Here is a 19,643-nt window from a genome sequence, read left to right as displayed (position 1 = left end):
ACAGTTGGTCCTGTTCCAGAGTACTGAGAGGACAGTTGGTCCTGTTCCAGAGGACAGTTGGTCCTGTTCCAGAGGACAGTTGGTCCTGTTCCAGAGTACTGAGAGGACAGTTGGTCCTGTTCCAGAGTACTGAGAGGACAGTTGGTCCTGTTCCAGAGGACAGTTGGTCCTGTTCGAGGACAGTTGGTGCTGTTCCAGAGTACTGAGAGGACAGTTGGTCCTGTTCCAGAGGACAGTTGGTCCTGTTCCAGAGGACAGTTGGTCCTGTTCCAGAGTACTGAGAGGACAGTTGGTCCTGTTCCAGAGGACAGTTGGTCCTGTTCCAGAGTACTGAGAGGACAGTTGGTCCTGTTCCAGAGGACTGAGAGGACAGTTGGTCCTGTTCCAGAGGACAGTTGGTCCTGTTCCAGAGGACAGTTGGTCCTGTTCCAGAGTACTGAGAGGACAGTTGGTCCTGTTCCAGAGTACTGAGAGGACAGTTGGTCCTGTTCCAGAGGACTGTTGGTCCTGTTCCAGAGTACTGAGAGGACAGTTGGTCCTGTTCCAGAGTACTGAGAGGACAGTTGGTCCTGTTCCAGAGGACAGTTGGTCCTGTTCCAGAGTACTGAGAGGACAGTCAACACACTTGAATGAATATAATATACTGGTTAGATGGGGATTAGCTATATAATATACTGGTTAGATGTGGTTTAGCTAGATAATATACTGGTTAGATGGGGTTTAGCTATATAATATACTGGTTAGATGGGGTTTAGCTATATAATATACTGGTTAGATGTGGTTTAGCTAGATAATATACTGGTAAGATGGGGTTTAGCTATATAATATACTGGTTAGATGGGGTTTAGCTATATAATATACTGGTTAGATGGGGTTTAGCTATATAATATACTGGTTAGATGTGGTTTAGCTAGATAATATACTGGTAAGATGGGGTTTAGCTATATAATATACTGGTTAGATGGGGTTTAGCTATATAATATACTGGTTAGATGGGGTTTAGCTAGATAATATACTGGTTAGATGGGGTTTAGCTATATAATATACTGGTTAGATGGGGTTTAGCTATATAATATACTGGTTAGATGGGGTTTAGCTATATAATATACTGGTTAGATGTGGTTTAGCTAGATAATATACTGGTAAGATGGGGTTTAGCTATATAATATACTGGTTAGATGGGGTTTAGCTATATAATATACTGGTTAGATGGGGTTTAGCTATATAATATACTGGTTAGATGGGGTTTAGCTATATAATATACTGGTTAGATGGGGTTTAGCTAGATAATATACTGGTTAGATGGGGTTTAGCTATATAATATACTCTACTTGTAAGTTAATACCTGTCTATTAAATATACTTCTTCATTTCATATGCGTTGATGGTATAATTAATACAAACCCCACCCACTGCTTCCTTGGTGACGTTGTGGTTTCATTCCATGATATTATAGAGAGAGAGAGAGACAGCTGTGGAGACATTGTGTGTTATATATTATAGAGAGACAGCTGTGGAGACATTGTGCGTTATATATTATAGAGAGAGAGAGAGACAGCTGTGGAGACATTGTGTGTTATATATTATAGAGAGACAGCTGTGGAGACATTGTGTGTTATATATTATAGAGAGAGAGAGACAGCTGTGGAGACATTGTGCGTTATATATTATAGCGAGAGAGACAGCTGTGGAGACATTGTGTGTTATATATTATAGAGAGAGAGACAGCTGTGGAGACATTGTGTATTATATATTATAGAGAGAGAGAGACAGCTGTGGAGACATTGTGTATTATATATTATAGAGAGACACAGCTGTGGAGACATTGTGTGTTATATATTATAGAGAGAGAGAGAGCTGTGGAGACATTGTGTGTTATATATTATAGAGAGACAGCTGTGGAGACATTGTGTGTTATATATTATAGAGAGAGAGAGACAGCTGTGGAGACATTGTGCGTTATATATTATAGAGAGAGAGACAGCTGTGGAGACATTGTGTGTTATATATTATAGAGAGAGAGACAGCTGTGGAGACATTGTGTATTATATATTATAGAGAGAGAGAGACAGCTGTGGAGACATTGTGTATTATATATTATAGAGAGACACAGCTGTGGAGACATTGTGTGTTATATATTATAGAGAGAGAGACAGCTGTGGAGACATTGTGTGTTATATATTATAGAGAGAGAGAGAGACAGCTGTGGAGACATTGTGTGTTATATATTATAGAGAGAGAGAGAGACAGCTGTGGAGACATTGTGTGTTATATATTATAGAGAGACAGCTGTGGAGACATTGTGTGTTATATATTATATAGAGAGAGACAGCTGTGGAGACATTGTGTATTATATATTATAGAGAGAGACAGCTGTGGAGACATTGCGTTATCTATTATAGAGAGAGAGAGACAGCTGTGGAGACATTGTGTGTTATATATTATAGAGAGAGAGACAGCTGTGGAGACATTGTGTGTTATATATTATAGAGAGAGAGACAGCTGTGGAGACATTGTGTGTTATATATTATAGAGAGAGAGAGAGCTGTGGAGACATTGTGTGTTATATATTATAGAGAGAGAGAGACAGCTGTGGAGACATTGTGTGTTATATATTATAGAGAGAGAGAGAGACAGCTGTGGAGACATTGTGTGTTATATATTATAGAGAGAGAGAGACAGCTGTGGAGACATTGTGTGTTATATATTATAGAGAGAGAGAGACAGCTGTGGAGACATTGTGCGTTATACATTATAGAGAGAGAGACAGCTGTGGAGACATTGTGTGTTGTATATTATAGAGAGAGAGACAGCTGTGGAGACATTGTGTGTTATATATTATAGAGAGAGAGACAGCTGTGGAGACATTGTGTGTTATATATTATAGAGAGACAGCTGTGGAGACATTGTGTGTTATATATTATAGAGAGAGAGACAGCTGTGGAGACATTGTGTGTTATATATTATAGAGAGACAGCTGTGGAGACATTGTGTGTTATATATTATAGAGAGACAGCTGTGGAGACATTGTGTGTTATATATTATAGAGAGACAGCTGTGGAGACATTGTGTATTATATATTATAGAGAGAGAGAGAGAGACAGCTGTGGAGACATTGTGTGTTATATATTATAGAGAGAGACAGCTGTGGAGACATTGTGTGTTATATATTATAGAGAGAGAGAGACAGCTGTGGAGACATTGTGTGTTATATATTATAGAGAGAGAGAGAGAGACAGCTGTGGAGACATTGTGTGTTATCTATTATAGAGAGAGAGACAGCTGTGGAGACATTGTGCGTTATATATTATAGAGAGAGAGAGAGACAGCTGTGGAGACATTGTGTGTTATATATTATAGAGAGAGAGAGACAGCTGTGGAGACATTGTGTGTTATATATTATAGAGAGAGAGAGAGACAGCTGTGGAGACATTGTGTGTTATATATTATAGAGAGAGAGACAGCTGTGGAGACATTGTGTGTTATATATTAGAGAGAGAGAGAGACAGCTGTGGAGACATTGTGTGTTATATATTATAGAGAGAGAGAGAGAGAGAGAGACAGCTGTGGAGACATTGTGTTATCTATTATAGAGAGAGAGAGACAGCTGTGGAGACATTGTGTGTTATATATTATAGAGAGAGAGACAGCTGTGGAGACATTGTGTGTTATATATTAGAGAGAGAGAGAGACAGCTGTGGAGACATTGTGTGTTATATATTATAGAGAGAGAGACAGCTGTGGAGACATTGTGTGTTATATATTAGAGAGAGAGAGAGACAGCTGTGGAGACATTGTGTGTTATATATTATAGAGAGAGAGAGACAGCTGTGGAGACATTGTGTGTTATATATTATAGAGAGACAGCTGTGGAGACATTGTGCGTTATATATTATAGAGAGAGAGACAGCTGTGGAGACATTGTGTGTTATATATTATAGAGAGAGACAGCTGTGGAGACATTGTGTGTTATATATTATAGAGAGAGAGAGACAGCTGTGGAGACATTGTGTATTATATATTATAGAGAGACACAGCTGTGGAGACATTGTGTGTTATATATTATAGAGAGAGAGAGACAGCTGTGGAGACATTGTGTGTTATATATTATAGAGAGAGAGAGACAGCTGTGGAGACATTGTGTGTTATATATTATAGAGAGACAGCTGTGGAGACATTGTGCGTTATCACCATCAGACTTCAACTAAATGAGTGAACCTGTAGTCAGCATTCCATTGTACTGTGTACCATGTGTATATCCTGTACCTATGACAAATAAACTGGGTTTGAGTGACATATTGGTATCTAACATCATCATCACATGACCAGGTGGATCACATGGGAGTCAAATGTTTTGGTTTGGAGAGATCGGCACATAATGATCTTTACACAACGTTGGGTCATCAAAGGTCAATCTATCAAAAAACACAAATCCATTGGCACCAACTTTCATTCTTCCCCATGGCTCCAGATTAAATAGATTACAAGACAAGGATCTTTATTTCCTGATTGAACACCAATCACTGATCTGGTACAGACAAGTAAAACAGGCTACATTCCAATAAGGGAGTCACACAGAAGGAGAGAATTCTCCACGTGACTGGCAGCCATTTTGGCTCCATGGGCCGTGTCTGACATGGCACCTGGTTAAAAAAAAGTAGTGCACCGAATAGGGAATAGGCGGCCATTTTGGCTCCATGGGCTGCGTCTGACATGGCACCCGGGCTCTGGTCAAAAGTAGTGCAGCGAATAGGGAACAGGCGGCCATTTTGGCTCCATGGGCTGTGTCTGACATGGCACCTGGTCAAAAGTAGTGCAGCGAATAGGGAACAGGCAGCCATTTTGGCTCCATGGGCTGTGTCTGACAAGACACCCGGGCTCTGGTCAAAAGTAGTGCAGCGAATAGGGAACAGGCGGCCATTTTGGATGCAAGCCATGTTCCAAACTGCAGTCAGCTGTTAAAATGTATTTGAGGGCGCCACGGCGACTCCCTCACACCCTGCCCGGGTTGTGGAACTTTCCGCTGTACTTCCCGTGGTTGTGGAGGTCAAAGGGGCTGAGGACCCTCCTGACCCCCAGCATGTTGCCCCTGGCGATCCTCTGGAAGGTCCAAGGGTTCTGGTTGTTCTGCTCCATGTCCTGCTGTTCCTGCTGCATGGCTGCCAGGCTCTCTCTGGACACTACCTGGTGGAGAGAGGGGTCAGAGGTTAGAGGTCAGGTATAGTGTTCCTGCTGCATGGCTGCCAGGCTCTCTCTGGACACTACCTGGTGGAGAGAGGGGTCAGAGGTCAGGTATAGTGTTCCTGCTGCATGGCTGCCAGGCTCTCTCTGGACACTACCTGGTGGAGAGAGGGGTCAGAGGTTAGAGGTCAGGTATAGTGTTCCTGCTGCATGGCTGCCAGGCTCTCTCTGGACACTACCTGGTGGAGAGAGGGGTCAGAGGTCAGGTATAGTGTTCCTGCTGCATGGCTGCCAGGCTCTCTCTGGACACTACCTGGTGGAGAGAGGGGTCAGAGGTTAGAGGTCAGGTATAGTGTTCCTGCTGCATGGCTGCCAGGCTCTCTCTGGACACTACCTGGTGGAGAGAGGGGTCAGAGGTTAGAGGTCAGGTATAGTGTTCCTGCTGCATGGCTGCCAGGCTCTCTCTGGACACTACCTGGTGGAAAGAGGGGTCAGAGGTTAGAGGTCAGGTATAGTGTGTTCCTGCTGCATGGCTGCCAGGCTCTCTCTGGACACTACCTGGTGGAGAGAGGGGTCAGAGGTTAGAGGTCAGGTATAGTGTTCCTGCTGCATGGCTGCCAGGCTCTCTCTGGACACTACCTGGTGGAAAGAGGGGTCAGAGGTTAGAGGTCAGGTATAGTGTGTTCCTGCTGCATGGCTGCCAGGCTCTCTCTGGACACTACCTGGTGGAGAGAGGGGTCAGAGGTTAGAGGTCAGGTATAGTGTTCCTGCTGCATGGCTGCCAGGCTCTCTCTGGACACTACCTGGTGGAGAGAGGGGTCAGAGGTCAGGTATAGTGTTCCTGCTGCATGGCTGCCAGGCTCTCTCTGGACACTACCTGGTGGAGAGAGGGGTCAGAGGTTAGAGGTCAGGTATAGTGTTCCTGCTCCATCGCAGCCAGGTTCTCTCTGCTTACTACCTGGTGGAGGGGGGTCAGAGGTCAGGTATAGGATTAGAATCAGAGGAAATGATAGACGTGTCTTTAGAATCAGATTCATAGTCCTCCCGATAAGGTGGCACGGTAGAATGTAATGAGGTCTCTGATGCTACCAGAGTAGAATGTAACGAGGTCTCTGATGCTACCACAGTAGAATGTAACGAGGTCTCTGATGCTACCACAGTAGAATGTAACGAGGTCTCTGATGCTACCGCAGTAGAATGTAATGAGGTCTCTGATGCTACCACAGTAGAATGTAATGAAGTCTGATGCTACCACAGTAGAATGTAACGAGGTCTCTGATGCTACCGCAGTAGAATGTAACGAGGTCTCTGATGCTACCACAGTAGAATGTAATGAGGTCTCTGATGCTACCACAGTAGAATGTAATGAGGTCTCTGATGCTACCACAGTAGAATGTAATGAGGTCTCTGATGCTACCACAGTAGAATGTAATGAGGTCTGATGCTACCACAGTAGAATGTAACGAGGTCTCTGATGCTACCACAGTAGAATGTAATGAGGTCTCTGATTCTACCACAGTAGAATGTAACGAGGTCTCTGATTCTACCACAGTAGAATGTAACGAGGTCTCTGATTCTACCACAGTAGAATGTAACGAGGTCTGATGCTACCACAGTAGAATGTAACGAGGTCTCTGATGCTACCGCAGTAGAATGTAACGAGGTCTCTGATTCTACCGCAGTAGAATGTAACGAGGTCTCTGATGCTACCACAGTAGAATGTAATGAGGTCTCTGATGCTACCACAGTAGAATGTAATGAGGTCTCTGATGCTACCGCAGTAGAATGTAATGAGGTCTCTGATGCTACCGCAGTAGAATGTAATGAGGTCTCTGATGCTACCGCAGTAGAATGTAATGAGGTCTCTGATGCTACCACAGTAGAATGTAATGAGGTCTGATGCTACCACAGTAGAATGTAACGAGGTCTCTGATGCTACCACAGTAGAATGTAATGAGGTCTCTGATTCTACCACAGTAGAATGTAACGAGGTCTCTGATTCTACCACAGTAGAATGTAACGAGGTCTCTGATGCTACCACAGTAGAATGTAATGAGGTCTCTGATGCTACCACAGTAGAATGTAATGAGGTATCTGATGCTACCACAGTAGAATGTAATGAGGTCTCTGATGCTACCACAGTAGAATGTAATGAGGTCTCTGATGCTACACCCAACATATCCCTGCATTTAGAGGAGCAGATGCTACTGTGATTGGCCAGCACCACCCCTAGATGTGGCCCTTTAGAGGAGCAGATGCTACTGTGATTGGCCAGCACCACCCCTAGATGTGGCCCTTTAGAGGAGCAGAAGCTACTGTGATTGGCCAGCACCACCCCTAGATGTGGCCCTTTTATTACACCTTTAAGTACCCCCAGCGGGGAGCTGACCTTGGCAGGGAAGGGCAGTTTCTTGGCCACTTCCTTGAGGATAGGCTCCACCTCGCCCAGTTCCAGCCGTCCCCCAACCTCCACAATCATCCGCCCGTACTTCACCGGTGTGACGTAGTGGTCGATGTTGCCTTTGCCCCCGCCCATCCTCTGGCCCAGGCCCTTCCTGGTGATGGGCTTGTAGGGGGCGTTAATACGCCAGCGGGCGAAGGTGGTGCGAGGGTCCATCCTCCTGTTGATGGTCAGACGCATCATCTCCATGTGACCAAAGTGGAGGTAGCCGCCGCCCAGCGCCTGAGGAGAGGAGGATGATTGGATTAGAAGAGGTAGCCCCCGCCCAGCGCCTGAGGAGAGGAGGATGATTGGATAAGAAGTGGAGGTAGCCCCCGCCCAGTGCCTGAGGAGAGGAGGATGATTGGATAAGAAGTGGAGGTAGCCCCGCCCAGCGCCTGAGGAGAGGAGGATGATTGGATAAGAAGAGGAGGTAGCTCCGCCCAGCGCCTGAGGAGAGGAGGATGATTGGATAAGAAGAGGAGGTAGCTCCGCCCAGCGCCTGAGGAGAGGAGGATGATTGGATTAGAAGAGGAGGTAGCCCCGCCCAGCGCCTGAGGAGAGGAGGATGATTGGATTAGAAGAGGAGGTAGCCCCCGCCCAGCGCCTGAGGATAGGAGGGTGATTGGATAAGAAGGAGGTAGCCCCGCCCAGCGCCTGAGGAGAGGCGGATGATTGGATAAGAAGGAGGTAGCCCCACACACTCACACACACACTCACCACGATGCCGTACTGTCCCTTGGTGAAGGTGTTGGCTGTCTGGGCTGGTCCCTGGATGTCTCTGAGCTTCTTCATCTCCTTCCTCGCCTTCTTAAAGTTGGGCACCTTGTTCAGAAACTTCAGCTTGGGTCTTTCAGGTAGCACAACCTCTACAGGGGTCACAGAGAGGGGGTCACAGAGAGGGGATCAGAGAGAGGGGGTCAGAGAGAGGGGGTCACAGAGAGGGGGTCACAGAGAGGGGGTCACAGAGAGGGGGTCACAGAGAGAGGGGGTCACAGAGAGGGGGTCACAGAGAGAGGGGGGTCACAGAGAGGGGGTCACAGAGAGAGGGGGGGTCACAGAGAGGTTCAACACAATGCTTCATCCATTCTAGATAAGAGGGGTTTAACACAATGCTTCATCCATTCTAGATAAGAGAGGTCAACACAATGCTTCATCCATTCTAGGAAGCCAGTTCAACACAATGCTTCATCCATTCTAGGAAGCCAGTTCAACACAATGCTTCATCCATTCTAGGAAGCCAGTTCAACACAATGCTTCATCCATTCTAGGAAGCCAGTTCAACACAATGCTTCATCCATTCTAGGAAGCCAGTTCAACACAATGCTTCATCCATTCTAGGAAGCCAGTTCAACACAATGATTCATCCATTCTAGGAAGCCAGGTCAACTGATTGAATGCTGAAGATACAGGGCAAAGAAAGATGCTTACCGCTGTAGTCTGGAGGCACCTCGTATGTCTTCATCCCAGCAGACAGGACCTTCCGATGACTCTGCAGGACACCTAGACAACAAACAATCGTCGTTTTATATTGCTGCTAGCTAGCTAAAGCCGTTAGCTAGAAAGCCCAGCTAATATAATAGTGGCTGCAGGCAGCCAGTCAAGCGTGTTGTCAAAAGATTGCAAGAATACAGCATGAGCATTTATTTAAGATCATCTAGCTGGTTGGTTTGTAGGGCAACCATTCACAGCTAGCTAGCTCCTTCTTCATCTAGCTGGTTGGTTTGTAGGGCAACCATTCACAGGTAACTCCTTCATCTAGCTGGTTGGTTTGTAGGGCAACCATTCACAGCTAGCTAGCTCCTTCTTCATCTAGCTGGTTGGTTTGTAGGGCAACCATTCACAGGTAGCTCCTTCATCTAGCTGGTTGGTTTGTAGGGCAAACATTCACAGCTAGCTAGCTCCTTCATCTAGCTGGTTGGTTTGTAGGGCAACCATTCACAGCTAGCTAGCTCCTTCATCTAGCTGGTTGGTTTGTAGGGCAACCATTCACAGGTAGTTCCTTCATCTAGCTGGTTGGTTTGTAGGGCAAACATTCACAGCTAGCTAGCTCCTTCATCTAGCTGGTTGGTTTGTAGGGCAAACATTCACAGCTAGCTAGCTCCTTCATCTAGCTGGTTGGTTTGTAGGGCAACCATTCACAGCTAGCTAGCTCCTTCTTCATCTAGCTGGTTGGTTTGTAGGGCAACCATTCACAGCTAGCTAGCTCCTTCATCTAGCTGGTTGGTTTGTAGGGCAACCATTCACAGCTAGCTAGCTCCTTCTTCATCTAGCTGGTTGGTTTGTAGGGCAAACATTCACAGCTAGCTAGCTCCTTCATCTAGCTGGTTGGTTTGTAGGGCAACCATTCACAGCTAGCTAGCTCCTTCTTCATCTAGCTGTTTGATTTGTAGGGCAACCATTCACAGCTAGCTAGCTCCTTCTTCATCTAGCTGTTTGGTTTGTAGGGCAACCATTCACAGCTAGCTCCTTCATCTAAAGATTGCAGGAATAGAGCATGAGCATTTATTTAAGATCATCAAGCTGGTTGGTTTGTAGGGCAACCATTCACAGCTAGCTAGCTCCTTCGTCTGGACTGACAGGCTCTCAGCAGGACCGACAGGCTCTCAGCAGGACCGACGGGCTCTCAGCAGCACTCAAAACACGGGCCAGTCTTGTCATGTTTTTTGATGAGATAAAGAACAGTTTGCAGCGTGACAAGTCTACCCCTCGTCCGCCAACCAGCTACTGTGACAGAACCTTACCTTGGAGCCCCGTGGATCTACCAGTGTTGGCCAATCCGACAAGAGCGGATTTGAATAGAGAAAGCATAGCTTGCAAGTTATGACTATTGACTATGTTAGAAATTGATAGTTTATGTTATCGTCACCATCATTTCAAATAAACAACTATTAAAGGTTACGATGAATAGGTTCGTTCATAATATCACGCGTTGCACAAGGTCACGCCGCTATGAAGTGGGCAAGAATGACTAAGTACTTCCGGGTTACGGATTTTTGCAACCCTTCAGAATAAAAGTCACATAATTAGGCGAAAATTATGGAAAATGTACACAATTATTAATATATTTTATACTAAGTTATAATACAAAGAATAATTAAAAGTAGTTCTATAAGATATTATGTCTTAAAAAAATATATATATATGTCAAGCCTACATGATCAACAATGTTTTTTGTTTGTGTAAACTGATTGGTCACTCTTTTAAGGGCCACAGAACGAGCAGTGACGCTCCTTGGGTTGTACACTCTATGGATTTGTAAACTAGAGGTGGTCCTAAAGTAGAAATTGGAACCATATTACTGCGACACAACGAACAGGAAATTGTGTACTACGGTGCAGTATATCCAATATGAAAAACGTACTGAACATCGTGCAATATGAAATGGGCTAATTAACGATGGGATTTAACCAGTTAAATGTAACTAAATGTCATTTTAAATGTAATAAGTATTTATCATAAGAGGACCATTCACAATAACTGGTAATGCTGCATACTCCAAGAAAGGTTCAAATCTCACCTTTATGGTAAAAATAATAATTATATATTGCTGAGGTGTATATTATTATCTATATTATTTTCGAATAATCTCTGCATGTACTCCAGTGATGAACCCACTCTCTCCTGCTGTGCTACAATGTCAGGATTGCAGAGACGTACTTTGTCAGTGGCTGTGACGTAAAGTTCAGCCAGGAGATGATGGACAGTCGGGAAGAGCGAATGAAAATGGTAGGCGGGACATTCCAGGCTCAGAAAACGTACTAGTGTATCCATGGGAACTAGAGCTATTGCTCAATACACGCCATTGATTTATAAACTATTTTATTTTATTTTACTAGGCAAGTCAGTTAAGAACAAATTCTTATTTTCAATTACGGCCTAGGAACAGTGGGTTAACTGCCTTGTTCAGGGGCAGAACGATAGATTTTTACCTTGTCAGCTCGGGGATTTGATCCGGCGACATTTCGGTTACAAGTCCAACACTCTAACCACTACGTACCGGTTGGAACCGGTACCAGAACCACGCAGGTCCCCTAAACAGAAAAAGTGTTTTCTAAAGTTAATTATTATAATAATATTATTATTCATATTGTTATTACTATCATTATTAATAGTAACATTATAAATAATTGTTTTGTTTATTTTTATTATTGTTGTTACCATAGTAACTATCTAATAATCATTACTTTTAATGCTGACAATAATGTCAATGCTGTAATATTATTTGTGCTATAAAGGCGATTCACTTTATTATTATTTTCATATTGTTAATCAAAAGTATGCTAACATTTCTTTATAAAATGTTACAAATTTCGACCATTTTGTATTATTTTTCACCCAAATTCATTGCGGGACTTTTATTTTAAAGGAAAATCACTGCTGTCACTGCCTTATTCTTGCTGGCGGGAACGATGGTCGCAACAACATCCGGTGCCCTGGTAATAATGCACCGTGTGGAACACATACATGGAATCCAATAGTTCCTATTGACACCTCACCAAAAAAGGTGTCCAGAAATTAAATGAGGTTTACTTGCTCAGCTGAGATGCATAACAATGATCTGGTTGTTCTTGTTTGCCTTATGTCTGTTTAAACTTTATATGATGACAATTGATACATAAGAAACATATTGGGTTAGGGAGCCTTTTTCTTAAATGAGTTTTTGGGAATCAGTGGGTATTAAATGGGTTTTGGGAATCAGTGGGTATTAAATGGGTATTGGGAATCAGTGGGTTAAATATTGGGAATCAGTGGGTATTAAATGGGTATTGGGAATCAGTGGGTATTAAATGGGTATTGGGAATCAGTGGGTATTAAATGGGTATTGGGAATCAGTGGGTATTAAATGGGTATTGGGAATCAGTGGGTATTAAATGGGTATTGGGAATCAGTGGGTATTGGGAATCAGTGGGTATTGGGAATCAGTGGGTATTAAATGGGTTTTGGGAATCAGTGGGTATTAAATTGGGAATCAGTGGGTATTGGGAATCAGTGGGTATTAAATGGGTATTAAATGGGTTTGGGAATCAGTGGGTATTAAATGGGTATTGGGAAAATGGGTATTGGGAATCAGTGGGTATTAAATGGGTATTGGGAATCAGTGGGTATTAAATGGGTATTGGGAATCAGTGGGTATTGGGAATCAGTGGGTATTAAATGGGTATTGGGAATCAGTGGGTATTAAATGGGTATTGGGAATCAGTGGGTATTGGGAATCAGTGGGTATTAAATGGGTATTGGGAATCAGTGGGTATTAAATGGGTATTGGGAATCAGTGGGTATTAAATGGGTATTGGGAATCAGTGGGTATTAAATGGGTATTGGGAATCAGTGGGTATTGGGAATCAGTGGGTATTGGGAATCAGTGGGTATTGGGAATCAGTGGGTATTAAATGGGTATTGGGAATCAGTGGGTATTAAATGGGTATTGGGAATCAGTGGGTATTAAATGGGTATTGGGAATCAGTGGGTATTAAATGGGTATTGGGAATCAGTGGGTATTAAATGGGTATTTGGGTATTGGGGAATCAGTGGGTATTGGGAATCATGGGTATTGGGAATCAGTGGGTATTAAATGGGTATTGGGAATCAGTGGGTATTAAATGGGTAAATTGGGAATCAGTGGATATTAAATGGGTATTGGGAATCAGTGGTATTGGGTATTAAATGGGTATTGGGAATCAGTGGGTATTGAATCAGTGGGTATTAAATGGGTATTGGGAATCAGTGGATATTAAATTGGGAATCAGTGGGTATTGGGAATCAGTGGGTATTAAATGGGTATTGGGAATCAGTGGGTATTAAATGGGTATTGGGAATCAGTGGGTATTAAATGGGTAAATGGGTTTTGGGAATCAGTGGGAATCAGTTAAATGGGTATTGGGAATCAGTGGGTATTAAATTGGGAATCAGTGGGTATTAAATGGGTATTGGGAATCAGTGGGTATTGGGAATCAGTGGGTATTAAATGGGTATTGGGAATCAGTGTATTAAATATTGGGAATCAGTGGGTTAAATGGGTTCTGGGAATCAGTGGGTATTAAATGGGTTTTGGGAATCAGTGGGTATTAAATGGGTATTGGGAATCAGTGGGTATTGGGAATCAGTGGGTATTAAATGGGTATTGGGAATCAGTGGGTATTGGGAATCAGTGGGTATTAAATGGGTTTTGGGAATCAGTGGGTATTGGGAATCAGTGGGTATTAAATGGGTATTGGGAATCAGTGGGTATTAAATGGGTTCTGGGAATCAGTGGGTATTAAATGGGTATTGGGAATCAGTGGGTATTAAATGGGTATTGGGAATCAGTGGGTATTAAATGGGTATTGGGAATCAGTGGGTGTTAATGGTTGTTGGGAATCAGTGGGTATTGGGAATCAGTGGGTATTAATGGGTTTTGGGAATGTAGTGTATTGGTTGAATCAGTGGGTATTAAATGGTGTAGTGGTTGTAGTGTTGGTTGAATCAGTGGGTATTAAATGGGTAGTGGTTGGGAATCAGTGGTTGTGTTAAATGGGTATTGGTTGAATCAGTGGTTGTGTTAAATGGGTATTGGGAAGTCAGTGTGTTGTATTAAATGGGTATTTGGAATCACCCTCTGTAGTGGGTATTAAATGGGTATTGGGAATCAGTGGGTATTGGGAATCAGTGGGTATTAAATGAGTTTTGGGAATCAGTGGGTATTGGGAATCAGTGCTCTGGAGAGATGCTTCCAAGCACACATAGTGTAGTGGTTGTAGTGTAGTGGTTGTGTAGTGTTGTAGTGTAGTGGTTGTGGTTGTTGTGTAGTGGTTTGTTGTGTAGTGTAGTTGTGGTGTAGTGTAGTGTTGTAGTGTAGTGGTTGTAGTGTAGTGGTTGTAGTGTAGTGGTTGTAGTGTAGTGGTTGTAGTGTAGTGTAGTGGTTGTAGTGTAGTGGTTGTAGTGTAGTGGTTGTAGTGTAGTGGTTGTAGTGTAGTGGTTGTCAGTGTAGTGGTTGTAGTGTAGTGGTTGTAGTGTAGTGGTTGTAGTGTAGTGGTTGTAGTGTAGTGGTTGTAGTGTAGTGGTTGTGTGTAGTGTTGTAGTGTAGTGGTTGTAGTGGTTAAAATGTAGTGGTTGTAGTGTAAAGTGGTTGTAGTGTAGTGGTTGTAGTGTAGTGGTTGTAGTGTAGTGGTTGTAGTGTAGTGGTTGTAGTGTAGTGGTTTGTAGTGGTTGTAGTGTTGTGTGTAGTGGTTGTAGTGTAGTGGTTGTAGTGTAGTGGTTGTAGTGGTTGTAGTGGTTGTAGTGTAGTGGTTGTAGTGTAGTGGTTGTAGTGTATTGGTTGTAGTGGTTGTAGTGTTAGTGGTTGTAGTGTAGTGGTTGTAGTGTAGTGGTTGTAGTGTAGTGGTTGTAGTGTAGTGGTTGTAGTGTAGTGGTTGTAGTGTAGTGGTTGTAGTGTAGTGGTTTGTAGTAGTGGTTGTAGTGTAGTGGTTGTTGTAGTGGTTGTAGTGGTTGTAGTGTAGTGGTTGTAGTGTAGTGGTTGTAGTGTAGTGGTTGTAGTGTAGTGGTTGTAGTGTAGTGGTTGTAGTGTAGTGGTTGTAGTGTAGTGGTTGTAGTGGTTGTGTAGTGGTTGTAGTGGTTGTAGTGGTTGTAGTGTAGTGGTTGTAGTGTAGTGGGTTGTAGTGTAGTGGTTGTAGTGTAGTGGTTGTAGTGGTTGTAGTGGTTGTAGTGTAGTGTAGTGGTTGTAGTGTAGTGGTTGTAGTGTAGTGGTTGTAGTGTAGTGGTTGTAGTGTAGTGGTTGTAGTGTAGTGGTTGTAGTGTAGTGGTTGTAGTGTAGTGGTTGTAGTGTAGTGTAGTGTAGTGGTTGTAGTGTAGTGGTTGTAGTGTAGTGGTTGTAGTGTAGTGGTTGTAGTGTAATGGTTGTAGTGTAGTGGTTGTAGTGTAGTGGTTGTAGTGTAGTGGTTGTCGTGTAGTGGTTGTAGTGTAGTGGTTGTAGTGTAGTGGTTGTAGTGTAGTGGTTGTCGTGTAGTGGTTGTAGTGTAGTGGTGATGCAGCCAGTCAGGATGCTCTCAATGGTGCAGTTGTAAAACTTTTTGAGGATCCCAGGACCCATGCCAAATCTTTTCAGTCTCCTGATGGGGAATAGGCTTTGTTGTGCCCTCTTCACGACTGTCTTGGTGTGTTTGGACCATTCTAGTTTGTTGGTGATGTGGACACCAAGGAACTTGAAGCTCTCAACCTGCTCCAATACAGCCCCGTCGATGAGAATGGGGGAGTGCTCGGTCCTCAATCATCTCCTTAGTCTTGGTTACGTTGAGGGATAGGTTGTTATTCTGGCACCACACGGCCAGGTCTCTGACCTCCTCCCTATTGGCTGTCTCACTTATTGAAGGTGTTGGAGTCGTGCATGGCCATGCAGTCGTGGGTGAACAGGGAGTACAGGAGGGGACTGAGCATGCACCCCCGAGGGGCCCCCGTGTTGAGGTCAGCATGGCAGATCTGTTGTTACCTACCCTTACCACCTGGGGGCGGCCCGTCAGGAAGTCCAGGATCCAGTTGCAGAGGGAGGTGTTTAGTCCCAGGATCCTTAGCTTAGGGATGAGCTTTGAGGGCACTATGGTGTTGAACGCTGAGCTGTAGTCAATTAAAAGCATTCTCACATGGGTGTTCCTTTTGTCCAGGTGGGAAAGGGCAGTGTAAAGTGCAATAGAGATTGGATCATCTGTGGATCTGTTGGGGCGGTATGCAAATTGGAGTGGGTCTAGGGTTTTTGGCATAATGGTGTTGATGTGAGCCATGACCAGCATTTCCAAGCACTTCATGGCTACAGACGTGAAGCGGGGCGGTAGTCATTCAGGCAGGTTACCTTAGGGTTTTTGGCCACAGGGACTATGGTGGTCTGCTTGAAACATGTAGGTATTACAGACTCAGACAGGGACAGGTTGAAAATGTCAGTGAAGACACTTGCCAGTTGGTCAGCGCATGCTCGGAGTACACATCCTGGTAATCAGTCTGGCCCTGCGGCCTTGTGAATGTTGACCTGTTTAAAGGTCTTACTCACATCGGCAATGGATAGCGTGATCACACAGTCATCTGGAACAGCTGATGCTCTCATGCCTGCTTCAGTGTTGCTTGCCTCGAAGCGAGCATAGAGTAATTTAGCTCGTCTGGTAGGCTCGTGTCGCTGGGCAGCTGGCACTACATTCCTGTTAGTGAGCATTTCTCTTTTGCCAAAGTAATCCGTCCACCTGACAGGTGTGGCATATCAAGAAGCTGATTAAACAGCATGATCATTAAACAGGCACACCTTGGGCTGGGGACAATAAAAGGCCACTAAAATGTGCAGTTTTGTCACCCAACACAATGCCACAGATGTCTGTAGTTATGAGGGAGCGTGCAATTGGCATGCTGACTGCAGGAATGTCCACCAGAGCTGTGGCCAGATAATTTAATGTTAATTTCTCTACCACAGCAGAGAAAAACATCATTTTAGAGAATTTGGCAGTACATCCTACCGGCCTCACAGCCGCAGACCACGTGTAACCGCGCCAGGCCAGGACCTCCACATCCGGCTTCTTCACCTGCGGGATCGTCTGAGACCAGCCACCCGGACAGCTGATGGAACTGAAGAGTATTTCTGGCTGTAATAAAGCCCTGTTGTGGGGAAAAATCTCATTCTGATTGGTTGGTCCTGGCTCCCACGTGGGTGGGCCAATGCCCTCCCAGGCCCACTCATGCCAGTGCCCCTGCCCAATCATATAAAATGCATAGCTTGTTTTCAGACCAGGCGTATTTATCCTGGTAGCGGGAACCCTTTCTAGTCCGTCATGCTCTCTTGACCACGACGCCTCTCATCAACCACTCCTTGACCCCATGTCCCTAATCTCTGACCTCTGACCCTGTGTTCCTGCAGTGGCACCCGGAGGTCCGACCCCCTGTATGACAGCAGGGGTAGACAGACAAGTAGACGGATCAACACGGCGGAAAGGTGATTTGGATACAAGCCACCAACCATCATCACACACACTCACAGCACCCGGCAGACATGGAGAAAGATCTAGCAACATGCAAACTCATACACTTCAGAATACATTCGTGGTGGGACAATTGCCAATGTGTGGATAAAGAGGACAGTCCTGAAATGGCCATATCATATTGCTCAGTAATAAAGAGTGTGAATTAAGTGTACAATAAAACGTAATATTTTAAAATAAAAGCATCTCTGTGTGGTTGAAGCTTGTTATCTCGAAGTTAAAACATAAAATGTTTGTTTAAAAAAAAAAAAAGAAGCATATATTTGTATCTTGTGACTGATTATGTCACGCGTCATTTCCATGCCACTCGCGCACTATGTCATGCACCTTGACCTATAGATGGGGGGGTTGAGTCGTCACGTCGTCGCTTTTCGTTTGTAGCGTCCATCTGTCAAAGCATCGTCGGCGCGGTCATTACTAATATTCACTCGAGAGTAAAAGTAACGTTTAGTGCCTTTTCTCATTGGCTTCTTTGGGTTATTGGATTACAACTGGTCGCCAGAACGCACACAGCGACTAGTTTTGGGCTGACGAGTGCCACAACGCATCACTTTAGCCAGGTATGTTTTGGTGAGGAGGGATGCTATTAGCCAGTAGCCATGGTGATAAATGAACTGATAAATCCAATGCAAAAATAAATCCTAGTTTAAATAAATGGTAATGCAAACCTGTTATTGGTTAGGATATACAGTGGGGTTCCAAATTATTGACACCCTTGGTTAGGATATACAGTGAGGTTCCAAATTATTGACACCCTTGGTTAGGATATTCAGTGGGGTCCCAAATTATTGACACCCTTGGTTAGTGTATATATAGTGGGGTCACAAATTATTGACACCCTTGGTAAAGATGAGAGAAAAAAGGACTGTATGAAATGTGTTTATGAACTGCACCCTGCAATCTCTCTTTATGCTTTGCACCAGGATGGAGTTAATGTTGGACACCGCTAAGAGCCAGGGTCAGACCCAGAGCCAGGGGGGTCAGACTGTCTCCCCTCCCTCAATCTTCCCCTATCGCTTCACCTCGGACGGGCGTCTGTGTCACCGGGCCACCCAGGAGCCCTTCATGTTCCAGCGGAGCTGTGACCCAGACGCCGCCCAGAGAGAGGACCAGGCCTTATGTCTCCACGTCACCCAACACGTTCACTCTTTCCTGGAGGAGCAGCTGCACCTCTTCAGGCTCTACCTCCCTCCCCTCAGCAAGGAGGTCTACCTCCCTCCTCCATCTCTCAGCAAGGGGGTCTACCTCCCTCCTCCATCTCTCAGCAAGGGGGTCTACCTCCCTCCTCCATCTCTCAGCAAGGGGGTCTACCTCCCTCCTCCATCTCTCAGCAAGGGGGTCTACCTCCCTCCTCCATCTCTCAGCAAGGGGGTCTACCTCCCTCCTCCATCTCTCAGCAAGGGGGTCTACCTCCCTCCTCCATCTCTCAGCAAGGGGGTCTACCTCCCTCCTCCATCTCTCAGCAAGGAGGTCTACCTCCTTCCTCCAGCAGAGCCTCAGGGGCAGGGGGACCACAGGGTCTACTTTAGCCCCCACCGAGGAGCCCCCAGCCAGGGCTACGTGTACCTCTCCCCTGGGGCCCTGGAGAGCCCTGCCACCCTGTTGGTGGTGGTCCAGGACCGGGGAACGATGCCCTGCGGGCTGTGGAGCTGGAGGGCTGCTGCCAGCCGAGGTCTGGAAAGAGGCAGCATGATCCCCTACGTGAAGAGGGTCCTAGAAGAGGGCAGCTCTGTCCTCCTGATGAACCCCAACCAGGGAGGAGGTGTTGGGGAGACTCCGGAGGAGCACGTTCACCGCGTCTGGGACCTCCTGGTGTCGCGCTGCGTCTCCCGGCGTGTCGTCGTGGTAGCGCACGGTTACGGAGGCCTGGCGTTCGTGGACCTGCTGTGCCGACGCCCACAACAAGTGGTGGGGCAGGTGTGGGCGGCGGCCTTCCTGGACTCCTCCCACAGCCTGTGGCACCAGCCGTTGGACGCGGTGGGCCGGGAGTGGCTGAGGACACGCTCTAGGAGGTGGGTTGATGTCTTTATATAA

At 45.3% G+C, this 19,643-nt stretch overlaps 2 protein-coding genes across 6 annotated transcripts; one reads left to right on the top strand and one right to left on the bottom strand.

Moving 5' to 3' along the window:
* Window positions 1-4,480: 4,480 nt before the first annotated feature.
* On the bottom strand, window positions 4,481-11,613 carry mrpl16 (mitochondrial ribosomal protein L16). 5 transcript variants are annotated; one of them, XM_065016266.1, is made up of 5 exons: window positions 11,553-11,613; window positions 9,052-9,123; window positions 8,341-8,489; window positions 7,570-7,863; window positions 4,481-5,183 (listed from the first exon to the last, which is right to left on the bottom strand). In XM_065016266.1, exons 2-5 carry the CDS (start codon window positions 9,083-9,085, stop codon window positions 4,992-4,994), a joined length of 669 nt encoding a protein of 222 aa, XP_064872338.1. In that variant the 5' UTR covers window positions 9,086-9,123; window positions 11,553-11,613; the 3' UTR covers window positions 4,481-4,991. The 5 variants fall into 5 exon arrangements, with proteins under 5 accessions (XP_064872338.1, XP_064872339.1, XP_064872337.1 ...); XM_065016267.1 differs by lacking the exon at window positions 11,553-11,613 and adding an exon at window positions 11,141-11,228; XM_065016265.1 differs by lacking the exon at window positions 11,553-11,613 and adding an exon at window positions 10,365-10,590.
* A 6,313-nt stretch (window positions 11,614-17,926) lies between these two features.
* Window positions 17,927-19,643, top strand: si:ch73-41e3.7 (uncharacterized protein LOC572312 homolog). Its single transcript, XM_065016249.1, has 2 exons — window positions 17,927-18,169; window positions 18,533-19,643. Exon 2 carries the CDS (start codon window positions 18,534-18,536, stop codon window positions 19,641-19,643), a length of 1,110 nt encoding a protein of 369 aa, XP_064872321.1. The 5' UTR covers window positions 17,927-18,169; window position 18,533.

This window comes from Oncorhynchus nerka, unplaced genomic scaffold (genome assembly GCF_034236695.1).
Source record: "Oncorhynchus nerka isolate Pitt River unplaced genomic scaffold, Oner_Uvic_2.0 unplaced_scaffold_1063, whole genome shotgun sequence".
Taxonomy (NCBI): domain Eukaryota; kingdom Metazoa; phylum Chordata; class Actinopteri; order Salmoniformes; family Salmonidae; genus Oncorhynchus; species Oncorhynchus nerka.
This window is presented reverse-complemented; position numbering and strand designations above follow the sequence as displayed.